General features: G+C 40.5%; 2 protein-coding genes across 6 annotated transcripts in view; one reads left to right on the top strand and one right to left on the bottom strand.

Annotated features, from left to right (window-relative positions):
- The window catches only part of LOC110830921 (uncharacterized), a 111260-nt gene that overhangs the window by 79670 nt on the left and 4471 nt on the right, over window positions 1–27119 (bottom strand). For 2 of the 5 annotated variants that reach the window (XM_087355202.1, XM_087355200.1), the window contains exon 1: window positions 19712–19884. The exons of the other annotated variants lie outside the window; for them this stretch is intronic. The gene's annotated coding sequence lies outside the window, so the exon portion shown is untranslated. Of the gene's footprint in view, window positions 1–19711; window positions 19885–27119 lie in introns of those variants that run through there. 5 annotated transcript variants of the gene reach the window in all.
- Window positions 251–26658, top strand: LOC110830918 (tribbles homolog 2). The gene is made up of 5 exons (XM_022066337.2): window positions 251–454; window positions 905–1665; window positions 8965–9254; window positions 24583–24774; window positions 25021–26658. The coding sequence occupies exons 2-5, from the start codon at window positions 1255–1257 to the stop codon at window positions 25295–25297; spliced, it is 1170 nt and encodes a 389-aa protein (XP_021922029.2). The 5' UTR covers window positions 251–454; window positions 905–1254; the 3' UTR covers window positions 25298–26658.

The raw sequence follows: 27119 nt of genomic DNA, 5'->3' as shown, positions 1-27119 counted from the left end.
TATTTCATAATGCAATGCCATGTTTGCACATCCTAGTCTGCCGCGACGGAAAATAGTTCTCACTGTTTCACTCGCGTTACAGAATTCCACTAAGGTGATACTATTTAAAACAAAATTAAATAGTAAATGTCATGATATTCTAAAGTATCCTACTTGCTCGGTTAACGGCCAGTTAGATAAAGGCTCAAAAATGTTGACGCGGAATGTTACAGCGGTTCATGGCCGCTGCTACTTCATGCAAGCGACAACATGATCATCGCTCAGTTGCACAATGGCGTGCTATGGTAGTGCTTCGTGCTGTGAAAGCTGTTTCTGAGCGGGAACCGGCCCAAAAGTTGGCCAGTCCGGAAGACGGAGACGTTGTCCCCAGGGCCAGACGAACATCCCTCGTTTGTACAGATGGTCAAATTTTGGAACGATATCCACTCAGGAACAAGCTATTACAAAGGAACAGGTTAGTTGCAAAGGGAACGTATACAATTTTGTATAGTTTTCGATTTTAATCATGGCTGCCAGATAAACCGGTTTTTTTTATTGTATTACTAAGTTTATTCCGACAGTTTTGTTATCGGATATATAAAATTCCATGAAATCTAACGGCTCTTCCATTGTTAGTTTAAAACTATACATTTTATTGCCGTATCTCGGATAATTTTACCAGAAGGAACGTGAAATGCATTTCAAGAACTTTTGTGTCATTGCAATATGGTTTCGTCACGGCTGTAAAAATCTTCACAGCTCTTAGTGGACATACAGTATTGATTTCACACTCTGCGCATGCCTAGTAAATGACGGGCGCCCATTTTAAAACTGTGTTGCCTGCATGAAAATACGTACACTCTGTCGTATTCTGACGACTGTATAATAAGTTTACATCACATTAATAATGTTCCTTATATTCCAGAACTAAAACTGGCGTTCCAAAACACTGTCGACGTGTATGGATTTATTACTATTAGAGAAGCCTGACCAGGAGTACAACCCGCATTGGATTAAATGTACTGACAGAAGCCCTAGTCTGTAGAGGAGACCGAAGAAATCGTATCAATGAAAAAATCTGATTCACAAGGTTTCGAGTGCACTTTACAATTTTCGGCCCTGAAGTTGTAAAGTGGAAGGTTAAGTTAGTTCAACGTTTAGGCGTGCCCATAAGTATTGCAGTGTCTCGAGGGTAGACGTTCGTGTTACAGCGTGTGTTAACACAAATATTTTACACAAGTGTACAGACGTGTCTGTGAATTCAAATCAATCCTAATGCAAGTTGAAGAGAGACCTCTATCTACTACCCTCCTCCACCACCTCCAACTGACGAGGTTTAAAGATGAACAAATTATCCAAGAAACGTCTTCACAACAAGGACCACCACATGACACTGGTGGTGTACGAAGCAATGTTGCTGTTGCTGTCGATGGGGACTGTGAGTTGCTAAAACCCGGGACATACCAACTGCAACAGCAGCAGCCACAACACAAACAAACTGTGTGTGTAAGTCAGTTGTATCCAAACCTACAACCATCATCACCTGTGCCACGTACATCATCATCATCAACAAATAAACAATTCTCAGCCTCTCTTGTGGGTAACAAGTACCTGATAGAACAGGTGGAAGGGAGTACTTTGTGCAGATGTGTCAACGTCATTACACAAGAGGAGTATGTGTGTAAGGTAAGCCCAATCTACGTAAAATTTCGTGTTTAAGTGAATTACTGTTCATCTTTTCTGACCTACTAATCACATTGTTTTCTTCAGTGATTTTCTTATTAAATGGCCACAGGTCACTGATTTATCTACGTGATTATAAGTAATCCAACCAGCCGAGCTTGAATTTTGCTAAGAACCATGTTCTTGCCAGTATCAGTTTGTCTGAATGTGAAGACAGATATAAATCAAATTAAATTTAGGATTATGTCCCTGAAACACTAAAATTTTTTGTAATCCATAAACTTTCTACGCTTTCTATAAATCTTTAGGGCATATAAGCCGTTGGGCGCACGAAGATGAAAGCATGACAGCTGTATAAATACGAATCTCCATGTTCAATAAAAAATTAGCATTTTCTAACGTTTGGGAATTTTCTTTTTTGTTTTAATTTTGTGTACGCTGTAACACTACGTAGCGATGGTCAAATTAATACGTGAATTCCGTCTAGCAGTAGAAACAACATATGACTTTCAAGTTTACTGCTACTCCCACGTCAGGAACAGATGAAATGCCCCCAAAATGTCGTAATATGTTTCAAACGTAACTGTTTAGTAGGCGAAGGCAGGCTAGAAACATAATAACTTGGTAGAAATACTAATTTCATTATTTCCTGAGAGGGTAAGCCAGTGAATGCTGCATCATTCGAATTCAAAAGAAAGCAAGAGTTAAAGAGCATATGTGAGCCGGAAGTCGTCATTTGCGTGGCAACGCTCCTTAGTGAGGGGAGTCGGAACTCTTGTCTGACGGACGCTGTAGCCCTAACCTTGAGGCAGCCGACAGACTGGGCCGCCAGTCAACATCCCACTCAGGAGTTGGGATGTAGGCTGTCTCTTGGGCTAAGCACGCCCTATTATGTCGAAACACAGGTTGTGCTATCCCCACCCCTAACAGGGGTGTCCATTATTATGAACTGCGCAAGCACAATATTGATCACGACGAACAGATGTTTTCAAGCTACAATAATTTTGAAACACTTGTTTATGTTTAACTCTTCGATGAGCATTTCTTATTATTTATAACATTTCGGGGATTGGAATAATTAATAGCTGTCGGGGAGCTTTGGTTTTATTTTAACACTGTCAACATGTTGTAACCCTGTGAAATCGTACGAAACGTCTGTCATGTGACTGAACCAGATCGTGGACAATATCATGCGCAGGAAACAATGCGCGCAATTTATAGTTAATCGCTCATACTCTCGCGCCATCAGAAATTGTCGCAGACTCAGCAGATTTTGCCGAGGTGACGTTCTCCGATAAGGATTTGGGGATTTTTGTAAATTGGATCTTGGGGTAGCTCAGAGGTAGGGTTGAGATGTTGGTCCAAGGTCGTGATCATTAACACACTCAACAGTTGTTTATTCGTATGAAAGGTACCGCGGACAAGTATCCTACGATTCAGTTACGCTTGAAGTAACTACTGCAAACTGTGGTTTTCACGGCCGTGGGTCCGAAGATGGCCGTCTTCTGGGTTGTAGCGCCGTGTAGTTTAGTAGAAGTTTACCGACGTTTCAGAGGTCCTTGCTACCCCCATCATCAGTGCGATCACTCGTTACCCTGACGATGAAGGTGCAAGGATCTCTAACGCTGGTAAACTTATACCAGAGTACACGTCACTGCAACCCAGAAGACAGCCAAATTCAAATGTGTATCATAATTTATTTCACTTAATGATGTAATGTGTATATTTTTATGAATTTTGTTACTTCGTATGAGGCAAGAGAACCCATGCAAGCAATCACTTATGATTCAGATAGTATGCTTGCTCAACTGTATGATTAAGACGCAGACATTACCAACTCCTATGAGTGATTAAGTGACGAATTTCTGAACTGTTATTAGTTTGTATTTTCACCATGTTTCCTAATACCCCCCCCCCCACCCCACTTCCAACACACGAAATGTCCTCGTACCAAGTTCTATTTGTGCCTTAAGCTAGAAACCAACATGGATTATGTAAAGCTACCATACATTAGTAATGCCTGATTGTTAGGCAACCCAAACTACTAAATGGTGGATTTATTTGCGATATTGAATGAGTCGGTAGCTGAGACACTATAACGTCGAATGAAAAGATGATTAATGTAAAATGGGTTCGAAAAGAATATGGACGGCATTAATTTAAGACACTGTTCCGTCATTTGTCTGAAGTGACTGAGGAAAACCACAGAAAACTTCAGTCAGGGTACCCGATCTCCGGGCACTATCCAACAAATCAATTACACAATATGAATCCGAAGATGGCTGTATTCTGGGTTATAGCGCTGTGTGATCTGGTAGAAGTTTACCAACGTTTCAGAGGTCCTTGCTGCCTCCTCCATCAGGGCAATCACTCATCACCCTGACGATGGAGGTGGTAAACTTCTACCGTAGTACTCGGCACTGTAACCCAGAAGACTGACAACTTCAAATGCTAAATTCTTCAATGCATGAACATTAAGAATGCAAACTATCAAAGTCATCGGCGTGTTACGCATTTATGTCATTCAACCAAACACACAACACAGCACTGTACGAACATTTGAACATATTTTGTTTCAGTTTATTCAGTCAATCTCTTGCAGAATCACCAGGTTACTTATAATTATGAATATGCAGGGTTTAGGCGAACGTGAAGTAACCAACATTGCACTATTCTACAGCTGAATAGTCCTGAAGACATTCGTAAATTGGTAGAAGATTCATTCATGAAATAAAATGCGTATCTTGAAGTTCTGTAAATTTACACCCAATCATCTTATAAGGAAATCGGATAGTGGGTAAGATGCACGTAGTTTTAAGATGCAGTAAATGCAGACAGGTGGCCTTGAGATTCGATCTTTGTATCTTTCAGCAGGAAGCAATCACGGGCCTCGTTGACCTTGTACTGCAATCATTTAACAATTACACTTACTGACCTACAACTGGCTCGAGAGACAGATGTTGTTAATTAGTATAAAAGAATTGTGCAGGTCACTACCTTTATAGAATCGCTCGTGTTTCACGAACCACAGTTTAAAACACATTTATTTCACATCGTCGACAGCGAGAGGAGGAGGTGGTTCTGGAAACCTCGACAAGGGTTGCGTCAAATCCTTGTGCAATAATCCAACTAAGTAATGTTAACGAAATAATGTGCAAGCTTTAATCTTCTCCCGCTACGTTTATTGTGTCACGGACAAACTACGGGCAAATTAAATGTCTCGACACGTGTATAAACCTCTTTATACACATCAATCTGTTGATTGTTTACACGCTGGGTGCTGTACACGGTTATTCCCGTCTTCATTTTTCTTTATGCTATGACCTGTGATAATGCACGAGTTTATGCTATCACACAATCAGTCCGTCTTTTGTTTTACGAAGTATTTTACTGAATTTATCATTTCCTTTGTTTTAGTTTCACGTGTAGCCGAAGACGTTCACGAACAAAACGTTTTGTCATAACTTTGTTTCTACGCATTACCATTTGTTTACTTAGATAGCACATGCCAGTATTCATTTTTTTTTGCAGAAAGGGAGGTATACGGAACTTCGCAAGCGAAGTTCGTCACAACTGGTAATACTGGCCTCTCCGAAAACATCGACTGAAAAGAAACAATAATGTACTTCTCTAACTTCACTGTTGTACTCTGTATTCGAGTGGTTCACAAAATTTTATTTGTGATGTTTATATAATGTTACAACTATAAAATATTAAGAACATTCGAAAATCTGGAGAGATATTTTGGATTGAGAGTTGGGCATGGTGGGCAGATATTTTTGGAGCAAATACAACACAGTACTTTGACACGTTCCCCACACTTGTCATTACTTAAATTTCTAACGTACGTCAGTAGCAAACCTCATGAAAATTTTCCGTCCTACTGGAGGTTGGGGGGGGGGGGGGAAAGACCGCGGTTATTTTGTGTCCGAAAACCAGGCTATATATTACATACACGAACAACGCAGTAGACCTTACATCCTCGGGGATCACGTCGTAGATTGGCTTCGTACCCTGATCTTGGATTACGAGACGCGAAATCTTCGCGTTTATAGCTGCCTTATGCTGCGTGGGAATATTTGCATAAAATTTAGCACTGAAAGCTGCTAAATGTGGGATGTAACGTCACTCCCAATGACGTTATTACAAGCAAGGTCCGCCCGCCTAGTGAAGTTGGCCAATCGCTCAAAATTACACAAGTAGAGCGGGCCCAAGGCATACTATTTTTCGCGTCGTTGATTTAGCAAGCAAAAGGGAAGGAAAAGAATATCGTCGTCTGCAAAAATAACCTCCACACGAGCAGAGTCGTTGTAATCTTGACTTTATTGCAGTCTCCTTTGAAGATTGGCGCAATTTGCGATGTCAGGTTACATATATTTAAAGCGTCTGTCCAGAATTAAATACGTATATAAATGAGATGCAAATTCTACAGGCATAAAGTAAGTTCTCCTATGCGACTTTAATGCGTTTATAATGTTTAACATTAAACGGAGTAAATGCTAATGCAAGGTGAGAAAACATGCACTTATCAAAACCATAACTTTTCCAGTCCTCGTCTTCAAGTGTGGTTTCATTGATTTTAATGTGCTGTGAACAGATTTAAACACAAATACCAACAATAAATATTTACATAACCAGAATATTGACGTAATTGTTTTCTGATCAATTTTGTGTTGTGTTTGTCTAATCATGGGTCTGCGTGTTAATATAAAAGGTACATTGAGTGGTTTTTAAACATAGAAATAGAGAGAGAGATTATCTTTTGAGATTTCATGGCGGCTCAGTATTTACTGTGACTAATTAGAATGAGCTCTGGTCATAACCATGTTGCAATATCATCATGTAGTCAAGTCTCCAATCTAAAAGAGGCAGGTTTTCACGGCGATGAACGTGTCGGTATTGGCCTTCTCGATAGTAATGGCGTGTGGACATGTAGCCACACAACGCTTCTATCTTCAGGGCTGAAGATGGAGTCAGTACGTTCTTCCGAAACGATGGTTTCTACCTACAAGGTCACACAAGCTGTTATACCCTGAAGACGTTATCGTCGAAAGCCATTCCTTATGTTGACGAAACGCATGACTAGGTGACGTCGTGACAACATTCCACAACTGTACTTGATTTTAAGTGCATGTGCAATCAGGCCATTAAACAGGCGAGTGGCAGGCTCTTTCCTATCTGTATAGGCCCTACTCATTTTCTGAAGCATGAAGACCTGTAATGGGCAACAGTTTATACTCGAAACTACGTCTGAATTCTGAGGAACTTGCGTTAACAGAAAGGCAAAGGCAGAATACAATTGAAGAACGAGATTTTATCTACACAGAAATGTAAGCTGTGATTAACGATACGAGGTACTCATGTATACGTTCCCGATTCACAGAAAATTATCTCAGCGTCTTTGCTAAAATTCCTTCCGTTTTGTTCCTGCTGTTGATTCATGTCACAGGCATTTACTTAGGGGCTTACGAACATTACACCGGTAACCATATGATTAATAATTCTGGGTAGGAAACGATCGTGGTATACACAAGGTATCGCGCTATAATTCTGAGAAAAACCGTGACAGTACACCTGCCTTCCTCTCGAAAATTTCAGCGTGATTGCACAGAATGCCCCAAACAGATGTGTACACACAACTATTATATATTTTTTTGGGACATGCTGTAGATAGTAGGCGAATGACCACGTTACCGTGCTCGATATTATTTTTACAATAAATTATGGCACCAAAAGTTACACTCCAAACGCGTGTTTCGGTTCGTTTCGTTATACGCGCATTCGCTATCCACGGTTTTATTTCACCATCATGAGAAGCATCAATATCCTATCCGCGGCCGTGGTAGAAGCTGCCTCGCATGCATAGTGAGTTGTTCAGTTTCACCGATTCGCCCCACTATTTAGACTTTAGCGACTACAAATTAAGGCCTCTCATTGTGCATCATTCTGAAAATCCACGGAGCTTTATACGTTTCCCAGTTTACGCCGCGATTCGCCGGAACGCAACCCCCGCGTATAACGAGAGTCACCTGTATAAGAATATGATGAAAGAAGAATGTGAAAGCCCCTTTCTCATATGCACAGACCTACTTATCTTTATGAAATCCATGATTCTACACGTGTACTGAAAACACAAGAACTATGATAACTAATCTCAAGGGGAGACCGTATTTTCTGAACACCTGACAGTCTTAACGTAGTGCCATCAAACGAAACAAAACTATCATTCGTGAAATACTGACTGTTTATTTTCCTACAATATAGATAACAATTCCAAACTAGTTGCCAACGAAATATAGCTAATTTAGTTCAAAAATCATGACAGCCAGCCATTAAAACGACTTGTAATATCGTAAGTAGGACATATTGTGACAACCAAGTACTACTCCGCCTTTATTTCTGTCGTATTTCAGACTGCAACGAACAAGCAGCGTGGATCCTCTTTGACATTTTGTTCGAAAAAACTGCGTTTGTGTAGTTATCACTCATCTAGAAGAAATGAATCTGTTATTCAAAATACTGCATTGAAATTTATGCCGTGTGATAATGCAGAACATATTTACAGTTCCATGACTCGAATGCAGTAATTGCCGTCGAAAAGTCCGTGGGTCGAGTCTCGGTGTGGACGACTGTCCTGGCCTCCTCTCCCACAAGTCTGTATGAGGTATTCGACCTCTAGCATTCCAATTTCTTCCACATGCAACTTTTAAAAAAACCTGCCGCTTATTCGTGAATGTGATCAGTCGGTTCTCACGATCCGATTAAGAAGCAGCAATTCTGCGTGTCGAAATTTGCCGAGCTGTTGCATCCATTCTGTTTGTACTACCCGCCAAATGTTATGAGGGTGATCAAAGATGGACGGGACGCGCAGCACAGTTGACAATTATTCATGCATAATTTAATTCACAGAAACCTGAGGGGAAAAGAGAACTTGGGAAAACTAGGCGTAGATGGGAAGATAATATTAAAGGGGATAAAGCTTTTGATGCTGGTATTCCGGGCTATAACACCGTGTGCACACGTGGGTAGATACCAACGCAGGAGAAACTGTCTCAGTCTTCCGGAATACTTGTAAGATCTGAGTTTCGTCGAAAAGTGCATAAGGCGTTTCGCTACCACCTTGACCTTTCCATATTTACTTCCTATCTTAACTGTGTCGTAGCTCAGACTCGAAAATAATTTGCGTCCAGTATATAACCGTGCCTTAAATCGATGACGAGATCAAGTCTTCGATGGTTTAGCATAACCCATCACTTTTTGTCTACAGGACTCTTGACAGCAATTACGTATTTATGTGTGCAGGTGGTGAGTCGTGCAGCAAGCGGCTTGCTGTCAGCCCACTACAGGGTGGATTCTCACCCGCACATCAACTCTCTGCATGAGGTACTCTTAGGAGAACAGTTCCTATACCTCGTGTTCCCACCAGCACACGGAGACTTACATTCGCACGTGAGGCTTCGGAAGAGGCTCCGGGAACCCGAGGCTCGAAGACTGTTCAAGCAGATCGCGGAAACGGTCCGCGCCTGCCATGATCAAGGGATCGTACTTCGTGATCTCAAGCTCAGGAAGTTCGTGTTCGCCGATCCTCATAGGTAAGTTGGAGAAATGTTACGGCAAACCACGGTCACACGTGGCAGAATTCTGCCTTATTATGCCAGTCCTGCGCGTCACGCTGAAGAATTATATCTCTTAATAGCACGGTCGGTCGGTAGTCATGGAAGATTTGTAATCCGATGGGAGGACGATAAAGTGGATATTAAACGCAGTGAAGTTTGAGGGCGTTAACTGGATTCATCAGGCTTAGGAAAGAGTCCAGAGGCTGACTCTACTGTAGATAATAACGAGCCTTCGGCTTCCTTTAAAGGCAAAAGGCGGTTGTGTCATTTATTTATAAGTGGAAGTTGGAATGGTCCCCATGCAAGTCATTGACGTTTGTATGATGTACATCGTGTTTCATCACCCGCTTTCATCCTCATTGGTCCATTTGCTTCGTGAAACAAAACAAGCAGGAATGTGATATCAGCACACACATTTTTCTACTGCTTCTGCGAACTAACAGAAGTTCTGACGCCCTGATTGCACTCAACATATTCCTATTTTGTGAAGTATAAGTCTATGGGCAGTACTCCCAACTGATAAATCCTAAGGTTAATGCCATTAAATCTGTTAATGGCAATTAATTATTTTCAGTATCCGATGTGAAGTGTGTATTTTTTATTTAATTATGCAGTCTCGTTAATTTTGCGTCACTGCTGTATACACGTTGTTATTTTGCCCTTTAGAAGGCAGTGGTAATTGTGTATCGGCTGTTCTGACGCCACACAGCTCATAGTTTCGTCTTAACATGCACACGGATATCCTTTAGATCTCAGAAAACGAGCAATGTCTATCAGATTGTCATTAAACCAACGAGACGTGTAACAGCAGACGGTGCTTTCTCGGAGAAAGGAAACTAGTTTATAAATGTTTCGTCCTATACTTCCAGCTGTAACCGTGCCAGTTATAATCTCACTTTTCAGCTTCGCCCTTGAAAAGTTTTAATTGGACTCGTCTAGCAGTCCAAGTGACTGTCTTTCATATAATTTTATTTATTTCTGAGGCCATTCTCAAACTGGCTGAAAAATACTTGACTGTTTATTCTTGTTGAGGTCTCGCAGGTCTAACAAAGAAACATGTTTGATCAGAGGTCGATGAAGAACGTGTTAATTTTCCGGTTCCGGAGTTTCAACCGCTGACAGAAAATACTCTGTAGGTAGATCCTGGCAGCCCTGCCACGTGTGTATTTCTCTAACTAGCTTTGTGTTGCAACCGATTGCCCCTTGTCATGTAACCAAGGTCCCTCCCCTCCATCTTGTGTGCGTTCCTTCTCGGTATACGGTGACGAAATACCGATGTTGCTTATTGTCAGTACCTTCCAAATATTCCATCTTCGAGTCAAGATTCCGATGTCACACCTGTCTTTGTGACAAGGTGAAACCCCCCCCCCCAATTTCTGCAGATGTACGTGAATCTGAATCGGTACTTCCTTTTAACCTTATCTGTTCTTGCGCTGATACTGTAACTCGCTAATCAACTGCAATCTTTCAGCGTGACATATCTTTCGTGTAGCGTGAAATTATGCAAGTCTTCGCCAATAAAAATTGTCCATAACATCACAAAATTGAACTGCAGCCTATTTATTTTCAAAGTGGGGGCGGGGTGTACACCGTTGCTACGAAACGGTTCGCAGATAAAAGTTATGAACAAAGCACGCGGAGGCCGTTTCGACCCATCGTAACTTTTAACAAGACGAGAACTTATATTATTTCGATGTTCTTGCGTAGTTAACCGCCCGCCCAATTTCCGTGAAACAAGTATTCCGAGATTTCTAAGCAGTATTTGATTAACGGGAGCCTTTGTTTGTAATAACCACAAACTCTTTTGTCATGAATGCTGGTAACTCGATCGAGATTCGAACCAGGTACCTCCGAATATACACACATCCTGTTCGTCCTTGTTTAATGCACATAATTTACAATACAACCTATTACATTAACCGTACGAAAAACGGCGTGGGTTAATTTGAAGAGCTGTGACCTGTAAAATCAAACGGTGCGGAATGTAGGTGACCCTGCATTGGCCCGAAACCCTAATTACTACAGCCTTTCCAGTGTAAATGTAATGGCAACTACTTCGCAATCCACGAAGTTCCGGCTGACCCAGTGGTTTCCTGCCTCTGCGATCTCTGGTGGACTACTTTGTAAGGGCGACGAAACGCTAACCTGACCTTAATCTCTCCCCTTCGTTTTCCACAGATTCCTAGCTGCATACTTCCGTTTTATTGAACACAAAAACGTGGGGTTACAATGAGAAAGTAGAACGCTTTAATAGGCCTGCACATTACGGCCAATAAATGAAATGGGAGTCTAGTTATTGAGCTAATTATTATTGATATTTGTATTAGGATGGTATTGACCATTAAGCTCCGGTGATGACGAAATGCACCACATGCTTTAACACTAAAAATTTCTTATTTTGCCCTCGGTGCATTTACATATTTCACGTGATTCCCAGTGTAAACGGTGATTACTTTACCTAAATAGCAAACCAACTGATCTTTGAGTTGGAGCTAGGGACTGAATGTTTAAGTATTATTTGAGTAAACTTAGTGCTTAAAATGTTCAAGAGGTCCTTGTTGCGTGGATAATTACATCACTGTGTATTATTACCTTATATACAGTGTGTCTAAATAATTTGAAGCGTGATTGCCATCCATCACGCTTACAAATATGGCCTTGATAACCAAAGTCTTCGGCACTGATCCCCAGACTGCGGAAAAGTGAACTACAGTGTATAATGTGTCTCTTAGGCTATTATCTACGTTGAATTTTCCTGCTGTATAAGAAATCTGGAAGACATTAACTCAAATACAACTTCAATATATTTTTTTGAATATGGAATCGGGAATAATTTAACGTTGAATGATTTTTAAATTTTTAAACTGCACACCAAATATGTCTGATAAAGAGGCATAGAACTATGCAGTTTGTTGAAAGTTTAAAAAAAAAGTCATCCATAAGCGATTTGTCCTACATTCGTTTTGAAGTGTTTGTGGCGAAGATGGTGAAAGCAGTTTCGAAAGCAAGAAAAATGTATCAAGAATTATCTTGTTACTATGCCTATTCAAGTATACGCGTATAAACCTGCCTGAAATGTTTAAGGTTATTCTCAGCTTACTGCAACCTCCCAATGATCAGAGTTAGGAACACATTGATACATACAGTGGGGGAATGTGAAGCATTCGGACACTGAACCCTTCACTGGTGCTTGCAGTGTAGAAGAGTACGCAAAATGTGTTATAACACGACTCGATTTCGTCACATCGGCTCATGACTGTTTTTAGTACATGGCCATTCGTTCGCTATTAGACAGTTTCAGTACGGTATAGAAGTGCAAAGGATGGACACGATCACTGTTCTACAAAAGACCAACATTCTGAATGCATTTAAATTCCCAGTATCGCAAGAAAACAGTTTTTATTCGCAAAATCAAGCCAACACATTAAACGTACCAGCGCTTTGCAATTAACCACTGGAAATAACGTTTATAAATTTTTACATGATCAAAATTTCAAACGTTCGTCATTTAAGTTGGGTACATGACGCATATAAGCCTATATATTATTTTGATATGAATGTTCGTTAGTGTATTTAACGACGCTGTATCAAGAACTTAATTACTTTTGCGAAGGTTATATAGTTTCAAATGAGAAATTATATTTATCTATACTGAGGTGGAAAGACACAGAACACGGCCATTTGGAGGGACTGAGGTAAATCGTGAACAGTATCAGAACAGCTTAACTAAATTCAAATAAGAAACTTCCAGAATACGAAGCAGAATATCCAACCGTAGTGTTCGTCAAATCAACTAGAGATTTAAAAAAAATGTAATATGTTAGGAAATGGTCGTCACACGTGTAACTTATTTATTGCCCGGGGAGAAACCAGCTGTATTTTTACTTTACGAGCAGGTCTGCGTGATTTTATAACACCTCGATCGGATCTTGTGGTAGTAATTGGGGGGGGGGGGGGGGGGGGGAAGCACGAAGGGCTAGATCCACGATCTGGACGACCCGACTTGTCCAGCCAGAACACTTGGCAGCCTTGAATACAACATGTCTTGACTGACGTCACGAGCCAGCTTCAGTGCAGCAATAACATTGCTTCCATACATTGCAATTCTCGAATAGATTGCTTCATAGTTTCAGTGCTGTGCCGTGAGGCGATTGATGTAATTGACCCACGGAATACCCACCACCGCACGGTTTACCTTCACCAGTCACATGCAGATCCCCAACCTAAAAACTAACCACGTGGAGCACAGTGCCTCTTTAAAAGCCAGTAGTCGATCAGCAAATCTAATTTATCACCTTTTATCAAACCCAGAGGCTCACAAGACCGGATTCCGTCATGAATAACACGAATTCAATCCAGTCTACACCAACACACCATATTTCTTTAAGATTAATTTTTATACTGCCCTCTCATCTACACCCAGACTCACCTAAAGTGATCTCTTTCCTCCAGGTTTGCCGACGACAACTACGCATTTCTCATTTACGCATGGATACTACATGCCTCGCCCTGGTGATGTTTGGTGAGGAGTACAAACGAAGGTCCTCACATATAATTCTACCTACATTCTTCTGATATTTGCTTTATCGTAGGGAAAATTAATCACCTCATCACCGAGTCCTGGAAGTTCGTTTTCACCATATTTAAAACAGAGACATATGAGTACAGATATTTGTCTAAATTCAACAGGATCAAATTAAGGATTTAAAATTTCTTTCACAAATAATTCCATGGGCATGTCAAGTTTAAACACAAAAATATTTTAGCAGTTTGATCCCGAAGCCCTGTTCCCACAGAACACAATTTGGACATTAATAATCAACAGAAATGTGCGCGGAAAATACTCTTCAAGGAATTTGATTATCATTTAAATTGTGATATGTACACCCCTTTAAACACACTGACACAAATCAGTGGTAATAATTAGAACCTTGTGGAACTGTTCTTTGCATTTTGCATAGCATAAAAGCGACACTTAAAATGGAAGGAACAACCATGTTTTGGATGTGAAGATGGAAGATAGGGCAAGAACGAAACTGGCAGTGGCAGATGGCGTTACGTCACGCATAAACCTCGCAGACTGTAGGGATGAACTTCAATGGCGTTTGCATCCGGGTCATGAGCACTGCATTCCCTAACCAAAGTGGGGGTATTGTACCACAAGCAAGGTGCGAATCGTCTCTGCCAGGGAAGCTGATGATGGTAGTCTGCTGCTTGAGCGAGTTCAGACAATAAAGTGACCGGCCAATTATGGCAAGTTCGGTGAACCGCTTCGGATTCTGAAGAACCAGTCTCTTCTTGGCGTGGCATTATACGTCATTGCTACAAATAGATGCCGCTGTGTTGCCATGGCAGGAAGGATGCCATTCAGGCATGAAACAGCGCGTCGACTTATTTTTAAGAGCGTAGAAAAGGCATGAACTGATAACCCAATGTTCTGTATGGGACTGCTATCCTTGTTATTAATTAACAACAAACCTGACTTCTTGATTAAAAATAAAATACAGAAATTAAAACAAATTAAATACTTGTTTTCCATTGAATGAAAAAAAGAGGAAAATCAGATATAAACGTCGGAAATGACTTGAATTATTTATTTCAACGAACGGACGCATACAGGAGACATCAGTTTCAAAAGAATGTCCTGTTACAAACGTCGTGTTCGGAAGATAAGAAAAATGTCTTTGTCGCTAGTGGATTTGTTATAGAAGAATATCTCGTGGTTTGATTATCAAACCCACAAAGTAAACATTAATTTTAATAATGTAACTGCAGATGACGGCAGTAAACGCCTCCCATTCCGAACCGGTCACGGAATTTTAGCATTGCGTCATTTTATTTACCAATACACGTGTCCACCACGTCAACTTTCCTAGAACCATGGGAAAAAACTGTATATCGACGATAATTGGAGTGACTTCTTTCCTGTACGACGGGAAAACATGAACGGCATACTTTTATCAACGACTTTTCGCACAAAAGAGTATCTACAATGTTGCCATATATTCCTACGCGATAAAATTATCAGTGTATCGTATATGCTTTGTAAAGTATGCAATTTTTATAACCAGTGTTCAGGGATAATGAGAGTGCCGATGATTATGTGCGGCCACAAAGCCAGCGAGGCACGTCGTGTATCCGATGCTGATAACGCGAACGGACTGACCGTACACGAGTGTGGATGGGATTCTGCCTATCGTCACGTCCACGTCACTCCGGGCAACATACGGGTCATTGCTTCTTGATAGTAGGCCTACGTTTGCTAACTCCATGGAACAGACTCGTCCTTGAGAAGCTCATGGTCGCACAGCCATTCAAGAAAATACAGCAAAAGCGTTAAACGTGTGTGATAAAACGGATGAAGGCCTAACTTTTAAGAAGTTATTATCCAAAATCTGTTTTAGTCTATAATTACTCGTTACAGCTTTCTTAAAATATTTTGAAACACTGCATTCAAACATGGAGACAGGGTTGCTGGTATCGTATATGTAACCACATTTAAGTATGGCGTCTTTGCATACTTTCGCAGAGATTTTGTTTTCTGGAAGATAATCTGAGTAATGCTGTCTGTCTCATTTTCCCAGACAGATATTGATTGCAAGCTGACGTCAGATTTGCATAACTTCTGTAACTAGTATTCACACCGCAAGGTCTCTCGTTTATTAAGCGGTTGTTGGTAAAGCAAGTAGGGCTTATCTCCAAGGCCAGACCGCAGTCTGAGGTTCCTGCAAATATTTTATTTCAAGTGAAAAATAAAAAGGTTAAAGATCACGTAAGCGTTGGAAATTCTATGCTGGGAGTTTCAATGTCCGATACGTTCTTGAAGCACGCAATGAGTTGTCATTGCTTCAGAGTAATTGATCAATTACAACTCTATCTCGCCAGTTTCGAGACCACACAAGAACAACTGCCTTGTAATAACTCAAAATCAAGACGCAAGTACAAATGTTTGAAAAGACGAAATTTCTGCTGTTTCAAGTTATTTTTGCCATGTAACGAAGCCACAAAGTCCTACGAAAACGTGGTCACATAAGATTTATGTTCTCAGAATAATTAACTTTATACACTACTATGGATAATTGTTATCTGTCTGCTGGTAATTAAGTGGAACACCGAAGATGTCTTGTCAGAGTGTCGAAAGCCGTGACCATGGTTTCTCGAGGCTCATCTGTATTGTCTTGCACTACCTGTCCTCATGGCTTGCCAGGTGAGAAAGAAGGTTGGGAAATCCCTGAAGCAGGCCTTAACCCAGTTGCATATAGCGAAGATAATGAGGCTCAGAATTACACTATCTACTCTGCCATGAGTTGAATGACCAGCGATCGAGCAGAACTGTCAGATTTTTGAAATGAAAATACAGATCACGAAGACATCTTTCAAGACATTCTTTACACTGCTATAGCCGTCCGTGCTCTTAAAACCATGAACGAAGAAAGAAAGAAAGAAAGAAAGAGGAAGCAAATGAAGATCAAAAGCGTAATGAATGTGTATTTATTTCATCAGAGAAAAGGAGGTCCATTTACTTAGAAAGTGCGCACGGGTATATTTTACTGGTTATAATACTCAGCACCTTTGGCAGCATGGCGTCGGTACAGATCGTCGCTTGATTTACACAAAGGTGACGGAATATTTCGCATTTCGCAACTGCCAACACTGCAAAGCACGCGAAAAAAAAGCTTTGTAGGGGAATTTTTCAATGCGGGATGGGTATTTATTTTAAGCAATCGCAGGTACACAAGCGGAAGTTCGTGAGGAATTAATTTCTACAAGGAATTGACTTAACAGTTTGTATCCATTATCTTCATCCTTCGGGCTGCGTTTTCTTTACACAATACTATTTGGCAAGAAAGTAGAGTGTCGACTGGTTTTGCGAAGATTATTTCTTAATCATTTCTCCAAATTGTATGCAATCTTGGGGGGGGGGGGGGGGGGCACGAAGATTATCACAACAGTTGCAATGGCTAACCGTGGTTAAGTTAATTTGATTTGACAGGATTTGTGGCTTTCACGGCGATGTGTACAGAGATGGCTATTTTCTTATCAAAATAGATTAATTTTCTCGCAAAAATTATATTCTCAATTTTCGCATGCAAGTGCAATATGCAATGCTCTGGGTCGTACGAAGATGTAACTGTGAAGCCAGCGGTAACTGCCTTTAATACTACAAATGCTACCTTTTGTAACTAAAAGCAACTTCATGATTGATTTATCAATTGAAAATAAGAGCTCAGCCAGTAAATTAAAGTTACAGTTCAACATTTACAAGAAAATAACGTAACAGAAGTCATAACCCATCAAAACTTCTGACGATACAATCAACAAGGAGACGAAAAAATTACAAGTGACTTTGAAGATCTGAAGAAACGCGGAAACGTTGAGCTTTGCTTTAGAAGTTACGATCCTAAAAATCTATGTAACTCAACCAGTTTAAGGGGTGGTACTACAGCCTACGTAAATGTCTGGCCGCAGTGCACTGCACTGATTCTCTACTTTCTATAAGTATACGGACATTTGCTACTTACTTTCTTTCACTACGGCTTTCTCCTGACTCTGCACCTCTACCTCAGAGTTCAATCACCGCTAGTATGGCCAATAGTAACTCCACTTTCTTCTGTTTCAATTGCACGTACTTGTGCTAGCGTAACACGAATTCGCACGTGGTTATTCAGACCTTTGTATCAATGGCCTATCGTTGATTAGGCTGAAAAATATACATTTAGCGATCTGACACGAAAATAAACACTTCTTGAACAGAAGTCACATGCCCCTAACCGTTTTTTAACCGTTCGACCCTACTAAGGCACGTATTCCACGTGTATATACACATTCATACACACATGTAATGTACAATTCTCTTCTCAAACTCGAGAGTTTGTCAGGCCCAGATACAGATTCGTAAAATCTCTCATTCCCAACCTACCTTCGTCAAAAATTATCACACTAGGCTACTCGAAACTGCTGAGGATCAAAACAATATTCAGTTATGCAGGCACTTTAATGATTAAGTCAATGCAGAATGCACGGAAACATGAGGAGGTTTCTGAGTTTCGCACTTACGGCGTTCACTTTTACAAGCAGATTCGTGTCAACAAATGACCAAGAAGTGAGCAGGTGCCCTTCCTTGTCTCGCTTAGAGAAATTACGGAAGCGATGGTGAAATAACAAGTGTCTTTACGCCGATTACGAACAAGTTACATAATAAAATAATTTACTAACTATTTTTACTCCCCTTCCGCAGTGTTCTATGCGATTCAGGAAATGAAATTGTACAAATTATAACAAATTACGCCAAAAAAAAAAGTTTCTGGGGTAGAAAAAATCCGAACAGAAAGGAAAATTGGTCTGTGAAACCACATTAATGGTCGATAATTTCCAACTTGGTTTGCGGTGATAATCCTAATTACCTAAATGTGGTCAGCGGAATAACTTAAGATTGAAAAAATTATGAAAAGAAATGACCAAATACACTAACTACAAGGGAAGAAGTAGGCCCTCTTCCTCTTAATCACCTCTGACTACCTGTTCCAGCATTCAGACTTCAGACTGTAAAAAGAATAGACCAGTCCTAGACATACAATTTGTTAAACTTTGATGGAAAGTTTTAAACCGCACTGTAGCGAAATTAAAACGGGAACAATTTTCAAGAAGAAAATACGTATAACGATCTCTTTAATCTTAAGATGAGGTAAATCCAATGTAAATCGCATATGGAATAAATCACATCAGTCTGTCCGCAACGGACGAGTGTGGCGTTAAAACCCGGTAACGAGAGTGAAGTGACCGGTCACGTGAACTTGAACGCGAGTACCCGCTTGTTGTAGGGCAGGTCACTCACCCCGCGTCTTTTTCTCAATGATGCAATGGTTCGGCGACTCCGTGAAAGTCGGCAGCGGACGTAGGATTGGAAAGGCTGGTTGGTGGCAACACACACAGTTGTGCTCAAGAACTGCATTGGTCTTGCCTGTGCTATGAAGCAAGTGGGGCGTACCTACGCTGCGCAACCCAAAAATCTTGCAACTCATTCACCATCCTTTTCATCGGAAAATAAGCCTAACAAAGAAAGAGAGGGTGGGGGGGGGGAAGAGAGAGAGAGAGATTTCGAAACGAACAAGCGTGAAATACCACTTGCTTTTATTTCATTTACTTGAGCAATTGAAAGTCTTTTTTATATATGGCAATAATAATAATAATTTAGGTTGTTGGCCCCTGATTTCAGTAGTTTATTCTCTTACCAAATATTCTGAACGGCTTCTAAGATGACACAAGGCCTGAGGTCACTCTGCGCCACAAGTTACCACTTTTTACCCATTTTCAAGATTAATACGTCGTGTGCCGTGATAATGTGGAATAATTTTATATCGGAGTAAATCGATTTTAACTTTCCTTTACGCAGGAACGAGTTGTAATGATTTTGCTGCAGAAGTTTGATTTACCTTTTGGGTGTTTGAGAATAATTTCCAGAAAAATTTATTCACACGTTTCCAGCGACCCTGAGGCTTGCGTAGCCTCGCCATCCAATGACAACGCGACCCTAATAATCGGAGTATATGGCACGGATGTTATGCATGTGATGTCCACACCTCGAAATTCGTAACGTCTTCACTGCTTATACAAATGTAGCAGATGGAAACCCAATACTGCAAAGACAAAATAGAGATTTTACACTACTAAGAGTCTGATGATTTTTTCGCTTGTTAAGAGTTTACCATCTCGAAAAGTGATTCAGACATGCTTTATAGATGTTCATGAGGTTGTGTAACAATTGTGTGTACGATGTTTTTCTAAGGGACTGGTGGAATTCAATTTGAGCTTTTTACATGGAGATATACTGGACCAAACGGAATCTGAACATTTCAATAACTTTGAAATATAACCCCCCCCTCCCCTCATACCAATTCTTATCGAAATTCATCAAGCACGACCTATTATATTCTCCCTTTTCCTTTTGTGCACATACGCCATGCTAAAATTGGAATAATATCGCATTGTGGCATTTCTGCACCAAGCGCTGAGCCCGAAAGTCACATGACACTACTGCCAGGTATTTCCTTTCGGTTTCGTAATCACAACCCTCTCTTTCGGAGAGTAGGAAGTGAAGAGTCGATGCTGTAACTTAAGTAAGATGACGTTTACAAATATTTTTTGCACGTTTCACTTCCTGTTCGGCCCGGCTTTTGCATTTCAGCTATCAGCCAAACGGACGCTGAATGGGAACCTTCTAAGACCGAACAGTCATCACCCCCCTCCTCCCATAAGGTAATTTGTCACTAACATTTATACCGATATTTTTGTGCGGATTTATTCTGTAACACAAAGATGATGGTCGCATGAGTTCCTTTACTTTTAAAGTCATAGGCGACTATAATCGTCCTGATAGGAGTCAACGAGCACATCTGAAACGTCCGTAAACTGCCAGACGACACGGCGCAGCGCAACATCCTAGAAGTGGTACTGATTACGTATTCCTCTATTTGAAATAGACGTCAAATGTAACACTGAATGAAACGAAAAATGCAGACCAGAGAAGCTACTAAGGATGCATAATGCATAATAAGATGTACATAACGACGCTGTTGGTCTGGTAAATTCACTTGGTGTAGTTCAAGGCTGGTATTTTCCGTCTGGAAGCGAAACTCAAATCCTTTAAACTACTCTTGTTTACTACAGACCCATTAATTCTTTGCAGATTGTTGAGCTCATTTCAGGGTTATATTTGGTGTGCCCGCACAGTAAGATTCAAGTCCAGAACAAGGTGGAACGAAGACAAACCCAGCCAAGCATACTGAAAGACAGGTGACTGAGCTAATTTAGGACATTACGAATAGAGTAGGTCAGCGGTATCAGATTCCTAACCCTAGACAAACTCACAAAGTAGGTGGTGAATACGGGGTATATATACTAACCAAGCAGAACTAATGGGGCGTTTATACACTTGGGACTTGAAGTGTACGCATCACGACGTCTGCGTCACGAAACCAGACTCGCTTTGGTGAGTTAGTCTAAAAATTAAGAAGCTGGGAGCTATAAATCATCAGCAATATAAGTGTACCCGCCTACGGGTAGTAGAGGTGACGTCATATTGAGCCGAATAGGGCGTTGAGCAACATGTATGAGACGAGGACAGTGGCAGGAAACAAGTTGCTGCCATGGTTACGACAGATCAATGAAAAAGGAAGGGGATTTGTTACTTGTCCGTACAATACATCCATACCTGGGCAGTGAATTGGTACTTGTTACTCTAACGCCATTGCAGTAACACTTACCACCAGAACGACTTGCGCAAAATGAGGGAGGAGACACGATAAAGTGCAAAGACCTCACCTCTCGACAGTTTTTTTGTTGTTGTATAGAGACGTATATATTATCCAATGTGTTTCCCAATATATCTGTTAAAAAGGCGCATTCTTTCAGATTTAACCCTTCCCAGCTTAAGAAATCGTTTGAAATATATTACTGACTATACCGTACGACAAAACAACGGACATTCTTTTATGTATGAAGGCTTTATTATGCAAGCATGCTAGGACTGCCATACCTTTAACAGTAAATACGTGACGTGGATGATATGTAAGCCACACATGGGACGTCTTACATGACTCAGGGCGTGTCGTGTTACAGTTCCCTACAATCCGATACATACATCGTCCTGTTTTGGGAAAATGTAAGGATATTGGATTTACTAGTCGCTAGTGTATTTGCACAAAGTGTAATGTTGAACAGAACATGTTTTATGTAAATTTGTTTATATCCCAAGGTCGTGTAGAGGGACGATATGAAAGAGTTTTATTTTTAATTGAATGAAATGTTGAATACGCCTTCTGTGTTTTATCAGAATTAGCAATTTCAGGTAGGGCACAACCGCCTTTATGTAGGTAACAGGAATGAGTTGCACTTGAATTCTATCAAGTACTGTTTTAATAAAACAGTTCAGAGTCTGTAGCAAACCGAATTATACGCTAAGCACAACATAATATTATTTCAACTAATTTTTATTTAAGATGTTTCACCAAAGCTGTTCGTTCAGAGCGATGAAATGCAAAATACACAATTTAGTTTTAATTTATTTTTTTGGATTTTGTGGCCTTTCTGCAGCTAGTAACATACTGACGTTCTGATACGGACCGATTTGCGTAATGTCAGCTGTATGCGGACGCCCGAAGTCGTTAACACACCAGTGTATGGCTTACAATAGCTATGCGGGCAATTCTATCCTCCTCGCGGGATGTTTATTAATAACGTCTTCCGGTATTGGCCACCAGAAGTGATTTCCACAATCCATGATGAAATATGAATTTTGTGGTGGGACCCATTACAGTTTCTGTAACGTATATGCAATCTCTGGTTAGGACACGCGGATGTTGCACACCCGGAGCCTATGGCGTCATTTTGTATGTACGATGACATAATTCGCTGTTTGCCTTGAATTGTTTCTGGCTGAGTACAAAGGGTAGTGTTAAAAAATGTTCAATTCAAAGAGACAGATTTCGTCTCCAAGCCAGCCCCATCTTCCTGAACGTGGTCTTCCAAAACCCCATAAATCCAAATGTAGTTTAGATATTGCATTCCATATCAACTCTAATCAAGTTGCCATACTGTAAATAATAATATCTAACAATTATAATATTAAACGGTAACAACCAAACCAACAACATTGACGTCGCCACCAACACTGTCCACCATTTCAAATCCAATTACAAGACTTGGTTTCATTCTGTCTATCGGATATAATGTTTTGGCCCTGCATGCATGCTCTAATGCACTTAATACCTAAAAAATGAAACCGCACTTCATTTTAAAATAAATGGCTAATCTGATGAATTTTACATTATTTTAATAACATAATTTGCCTCAAGAAAGTAGTCACATAGACAGACGTGAAATGAAAATGAAGAATTAAACTATAAAAAAAATGAGGAAAACAATGCGAAACATAAGATTAGCGGACACCTTTTTATCTACTGGATCTTCAAAGTGGGGTAAGCATGCAGAGTATCAGGCTGCCATTTTCTGGTGGTTAAGCTAGAAGCATATTTTAGACAGAAGATAAGCTTCAGAGGTTACAGAGGTAATGCATTTTCGAATTTCATTCAACTCTCCTCCCCTCAACATGCTGCATTTCCATCCTGGAATATGGTACAACAAGTGAAGCGTTCCGTCTTCTGGGTTATTACGCTGTGTAGTCTTGTTGATGTTAACCGACGTTTCAGAGGTCATACTGCCTCCGTCATCAGGGCGATGAGTATGAAGATTTCTGTCTTCTGGGTTGTTGCTCTGTGTAGTCTGTTCGATGTTTACCAACGTTTCAGAGCTCATACTGCCTCCGTCATCAGGGCGATGAGTATGAAGATTTCTGTCTTCTGGGTTGTTGCGCTGTGTAGTCTGGTCGATGTTTACCAACGTTTCGGAGGTCATGCTGCCTCCGTCATCAGGGCGATTCTTAATATGAAGATTTCCGTCTTCTGGGTTGTTGCGCTGTGTAGTCTGGACAATGTTAACCAACGTTTCAGAAGTCATACTGCCTCCATCATCAGGGCGATGAAGATTTCTGTCTTCTGTGTTGTTGCGCCATGTAGTCTGGTCGATGTTAACCAACGTTTCATAGGTCATACTGCCTCCGTCATCAGGGCGGTGAGTATGAAGATTTCTGTCTTCTGGGTTGTTGCGCTGTGTAGTCTGGTCGATGTTTACCAACGTTTCAGAGGTCATACTGCCTCCGTCATCAGGGCGATGAGTATGAAGATTTCTGTCTTCTGGGTTGTTGCGCTGTGTAGTCTGTTCGATGTTTACCAACGTTTCAGAGCTCATACTGCCTCCGTCATCAGGGCGATGAGTATGAAGATTTCTGTCTTCTGGGTTGTTGCGCCGTGTAGTCTGGTAGATGTTTACCAACGTTTCAGGGGTCATACTGCCTCCGTTATTCATTGTCCTGATGGTGGAGGCAGTATGACCTCTGAAACGTTGGTAAACATCGACCAGACTGCACAGGGCAACAATCCAGAAGACAGAAATCTTCATACTCAACGCCCTGATGACGGAGGCAGTATGACATCTGAAACGTTGGTAAACATCGACCAGACTACACAGCGCAACAACACAGAAGACAGAAATCTGCTGATTGACCGACAGTAGTATTAGCTTCTGAAGAAGGATTCTGTTCCACAGAGTTTAGTTCTTAATTCCCATGTAAATTTTTGCCTGTACCCATGTTGTTATTCATTTATAACAATCCTCGGTGTGTTCGATGTAAAAACTTTTTTTTTGTGTGACTACCAATTTTAGATGTGTCTGATTTTGATTGTTCCAGGAATCATTTAAAGTTGGAAACTCTGGAAGATGCCGTTGTTCTGGAGGATCCAGACGATGACCACCTTCAAGATAAACGTGGCTGCCCCGCATATGTGAGCCCAGAGATCCTTCGAAGTCATGCTCGGTACTCGGGTCGTGCTGCGGATATGTGGAGTTTAGGCATTATACTTTACACGATGCTCGTTGGAAGGTAGGTGAAAAAAATCACACTTATACAATCATCTCTTTAACTCCCCAAATAATATAACCACAAGGTTTCAGTATATACAAAAATTTTCAATCATGACCTTTTTTGTGTTCACTCTAAGCCTCAGAATATGTAGCACCTGTGTCTCCGTCACCTCTGGAGACTCTCCTTTCACTGTTATGGGACACACACATAATATTCTTGTAGTGTATGGATGACAGTCAATGACAGTTTCATTTTCTTTCACAGGTATCCATTTAATGCCAGTGAACATGCCAGCCTCTTTGCCAAGATCACCAGGGGTCATTTTATCATTCCTGACTGTCTTTCTTCAAGAGCCAAGTGCTTGATTCGCAGTTTACTTCGACGAGAACCGAGCGAACGTCTCTCGGCAGCCGATGTACTGCTGCATCCGTGGCTCGCTCGTGAGGAACAGGTTGAAGCATCTCTGCGTGGAGATCAGATAGTACCCAATGTGAGGCTCAATGAAACATTCGTTAATAAAAACTGTGCAGCACTTCCATAAATAAAATTGGCTCAAGAGATATACTTCCAAATCACGGTCTGGATCGCCTGAACCACTCCAAGTCTGTTGGACAAACTGCAGTATTATTAATAGAATTATGGTCATGGTCTAACTGCAGTACTAAACTTCCATCAAGATTGATTATGTCTGAAGTTCTTCCATCGTTAGTCATTTATTATAACACAGCAACTGAACTGTCGTCATACTTCGGATGAGAGCGCACGTGCAAAGTACCAGACCATGTGCTGTAGAAATTCTATACTTTGCTGTATCGTCGTAGCATTTTTAAGTTGAAGACTGCTTGAGCTATTCGTAGCGTGTCCACATACAAAGACGCTGCTGTAGTTTGACCACTGACATATTTGGAAATAATAACCTGAAATAATGTTAGCACTTCCGAGTCAAAATGCTGTATATAGAGCAACAAAGAATGTTTGTGGGCACTTCCGATTAAAATCACATTAACCCTACTGCATTCACATTTCCACTTCACTTCTTCGTTTTATCGCACATTCACTGAATGCCAGTAAGAAATTTTGTCTGTTCCACGACCTTAATAGTGGCAGAGCCTAGATGGACTGTCTTGTGGTGTGACGGACATTGCAGGTGGTCCTTATCTATCATCTGGGTGAATACAATGTTTTGGTTAAGGAGCATAATGATGCAAGCTCTTGTAGTAGCCGATGTGCAATACAGATTGGTACTGGCAAGACTTCTGGCATTCATTGAATTTATTAAATCTTCCAGAAGGCATTTTATGTGAGTGAGTGCTATGTTCAAAAGTGTGATATTATAATACATTGTGATTTTGGATGATGAGGCATTCAGAAATTGGAATTAAATTCAAAATAAATTTGAGGTGTATTGGTGAATGAGGAGGTATTTAAAAAGACCCAGGTATGTGAATTTGATACTCCAAATCTGAAGATTGGATTGTAAGAAATATATTGATTAAAGACTGAGTAGATGCTATTTCAGTTCTAGAATGAATTTTAAAACAAATTTGAAAATAAGAATGTAGACATTGCATCAAACATTTCCTTACAAAGGAGGGGAACTTCAACATGAAATTCAGTTCTTCTCTTCAAGTGTGTTACATGGAAATATGAATTGGTGTAACAATAAAAAAATCGCTGTTACAGTTGGCGTGCATTTCGGCTTTCTCTAGTATCCTCGTCTGTTAATTGCAATGATTCAGAAAAGTTCCGTGTGATCTCCAGTGGTGCATGTAAAGCCCCCAGGAAAGTGTTGTATTGGAACTGATGTATGGATGTAATTGTTTGTGTAAATAGCATTTCTTGTGAATTTTTCTTGTTTCTGTTAATGATTACAAAATGGTGTCAATAAATAGTTCAAATTCATTGGCAATTTTTGTTGTGAACACGTATGCTTATATACATATATATGTACCACCGAGGCAAAGAGGGCATTTTTGTTTTCAAATGTTCTGTTATGTTCATTTCTATTTTCAGCAATACAACAAAATAAACGTGCTTTCTAAGCAGCCTTTTTTTTTTATTAACAAAGCAAACACTTCAATGTGGACTGTGAAGGTTAAACACACAATGCTGCAGCTTCACAAAATCATCCTGTGCCTCAAATAAGGATACAATATCACTCCTGATTATTTTTTTTAATAATTTTGATTCAAATCGCAAAGTAGTGGCAGTTTGGTCAGCAATACAATCTCTAAGGATTGACTGGTCAGAATTAATTCCAGTAGAGAGACAGAGAGAGTATTTCTCTCTTATAATAATCACATAAATTTGGTGGAATTTGAAGCTGGTGTTCAGCCTTTAATGAACCTGGAGGCTCAAGCAAC

This window comes from Zootermopsis nevadensis, unplaced genomic scaffold, assembly GCF_977971745.1.
Source record: "Zootermopsis nevadensis isolate Lab colony 2312 unplaced genomic scaffold, Znev_1.0 Znev_ptg000024l, whole genome shotgun sequence".
Lineage (NCBI taxonomy): Eukaryota > Metazoa > Arthropoda > Insecta > Blattodea > Termopsidae > Zootermopsis > Zootermopsis nevadensis.
The sequence above is the reverse complement of the archived record's forward strand: the minus strand, read 5'-3'. Positions and strand labels throughout refer to the sequence as shown.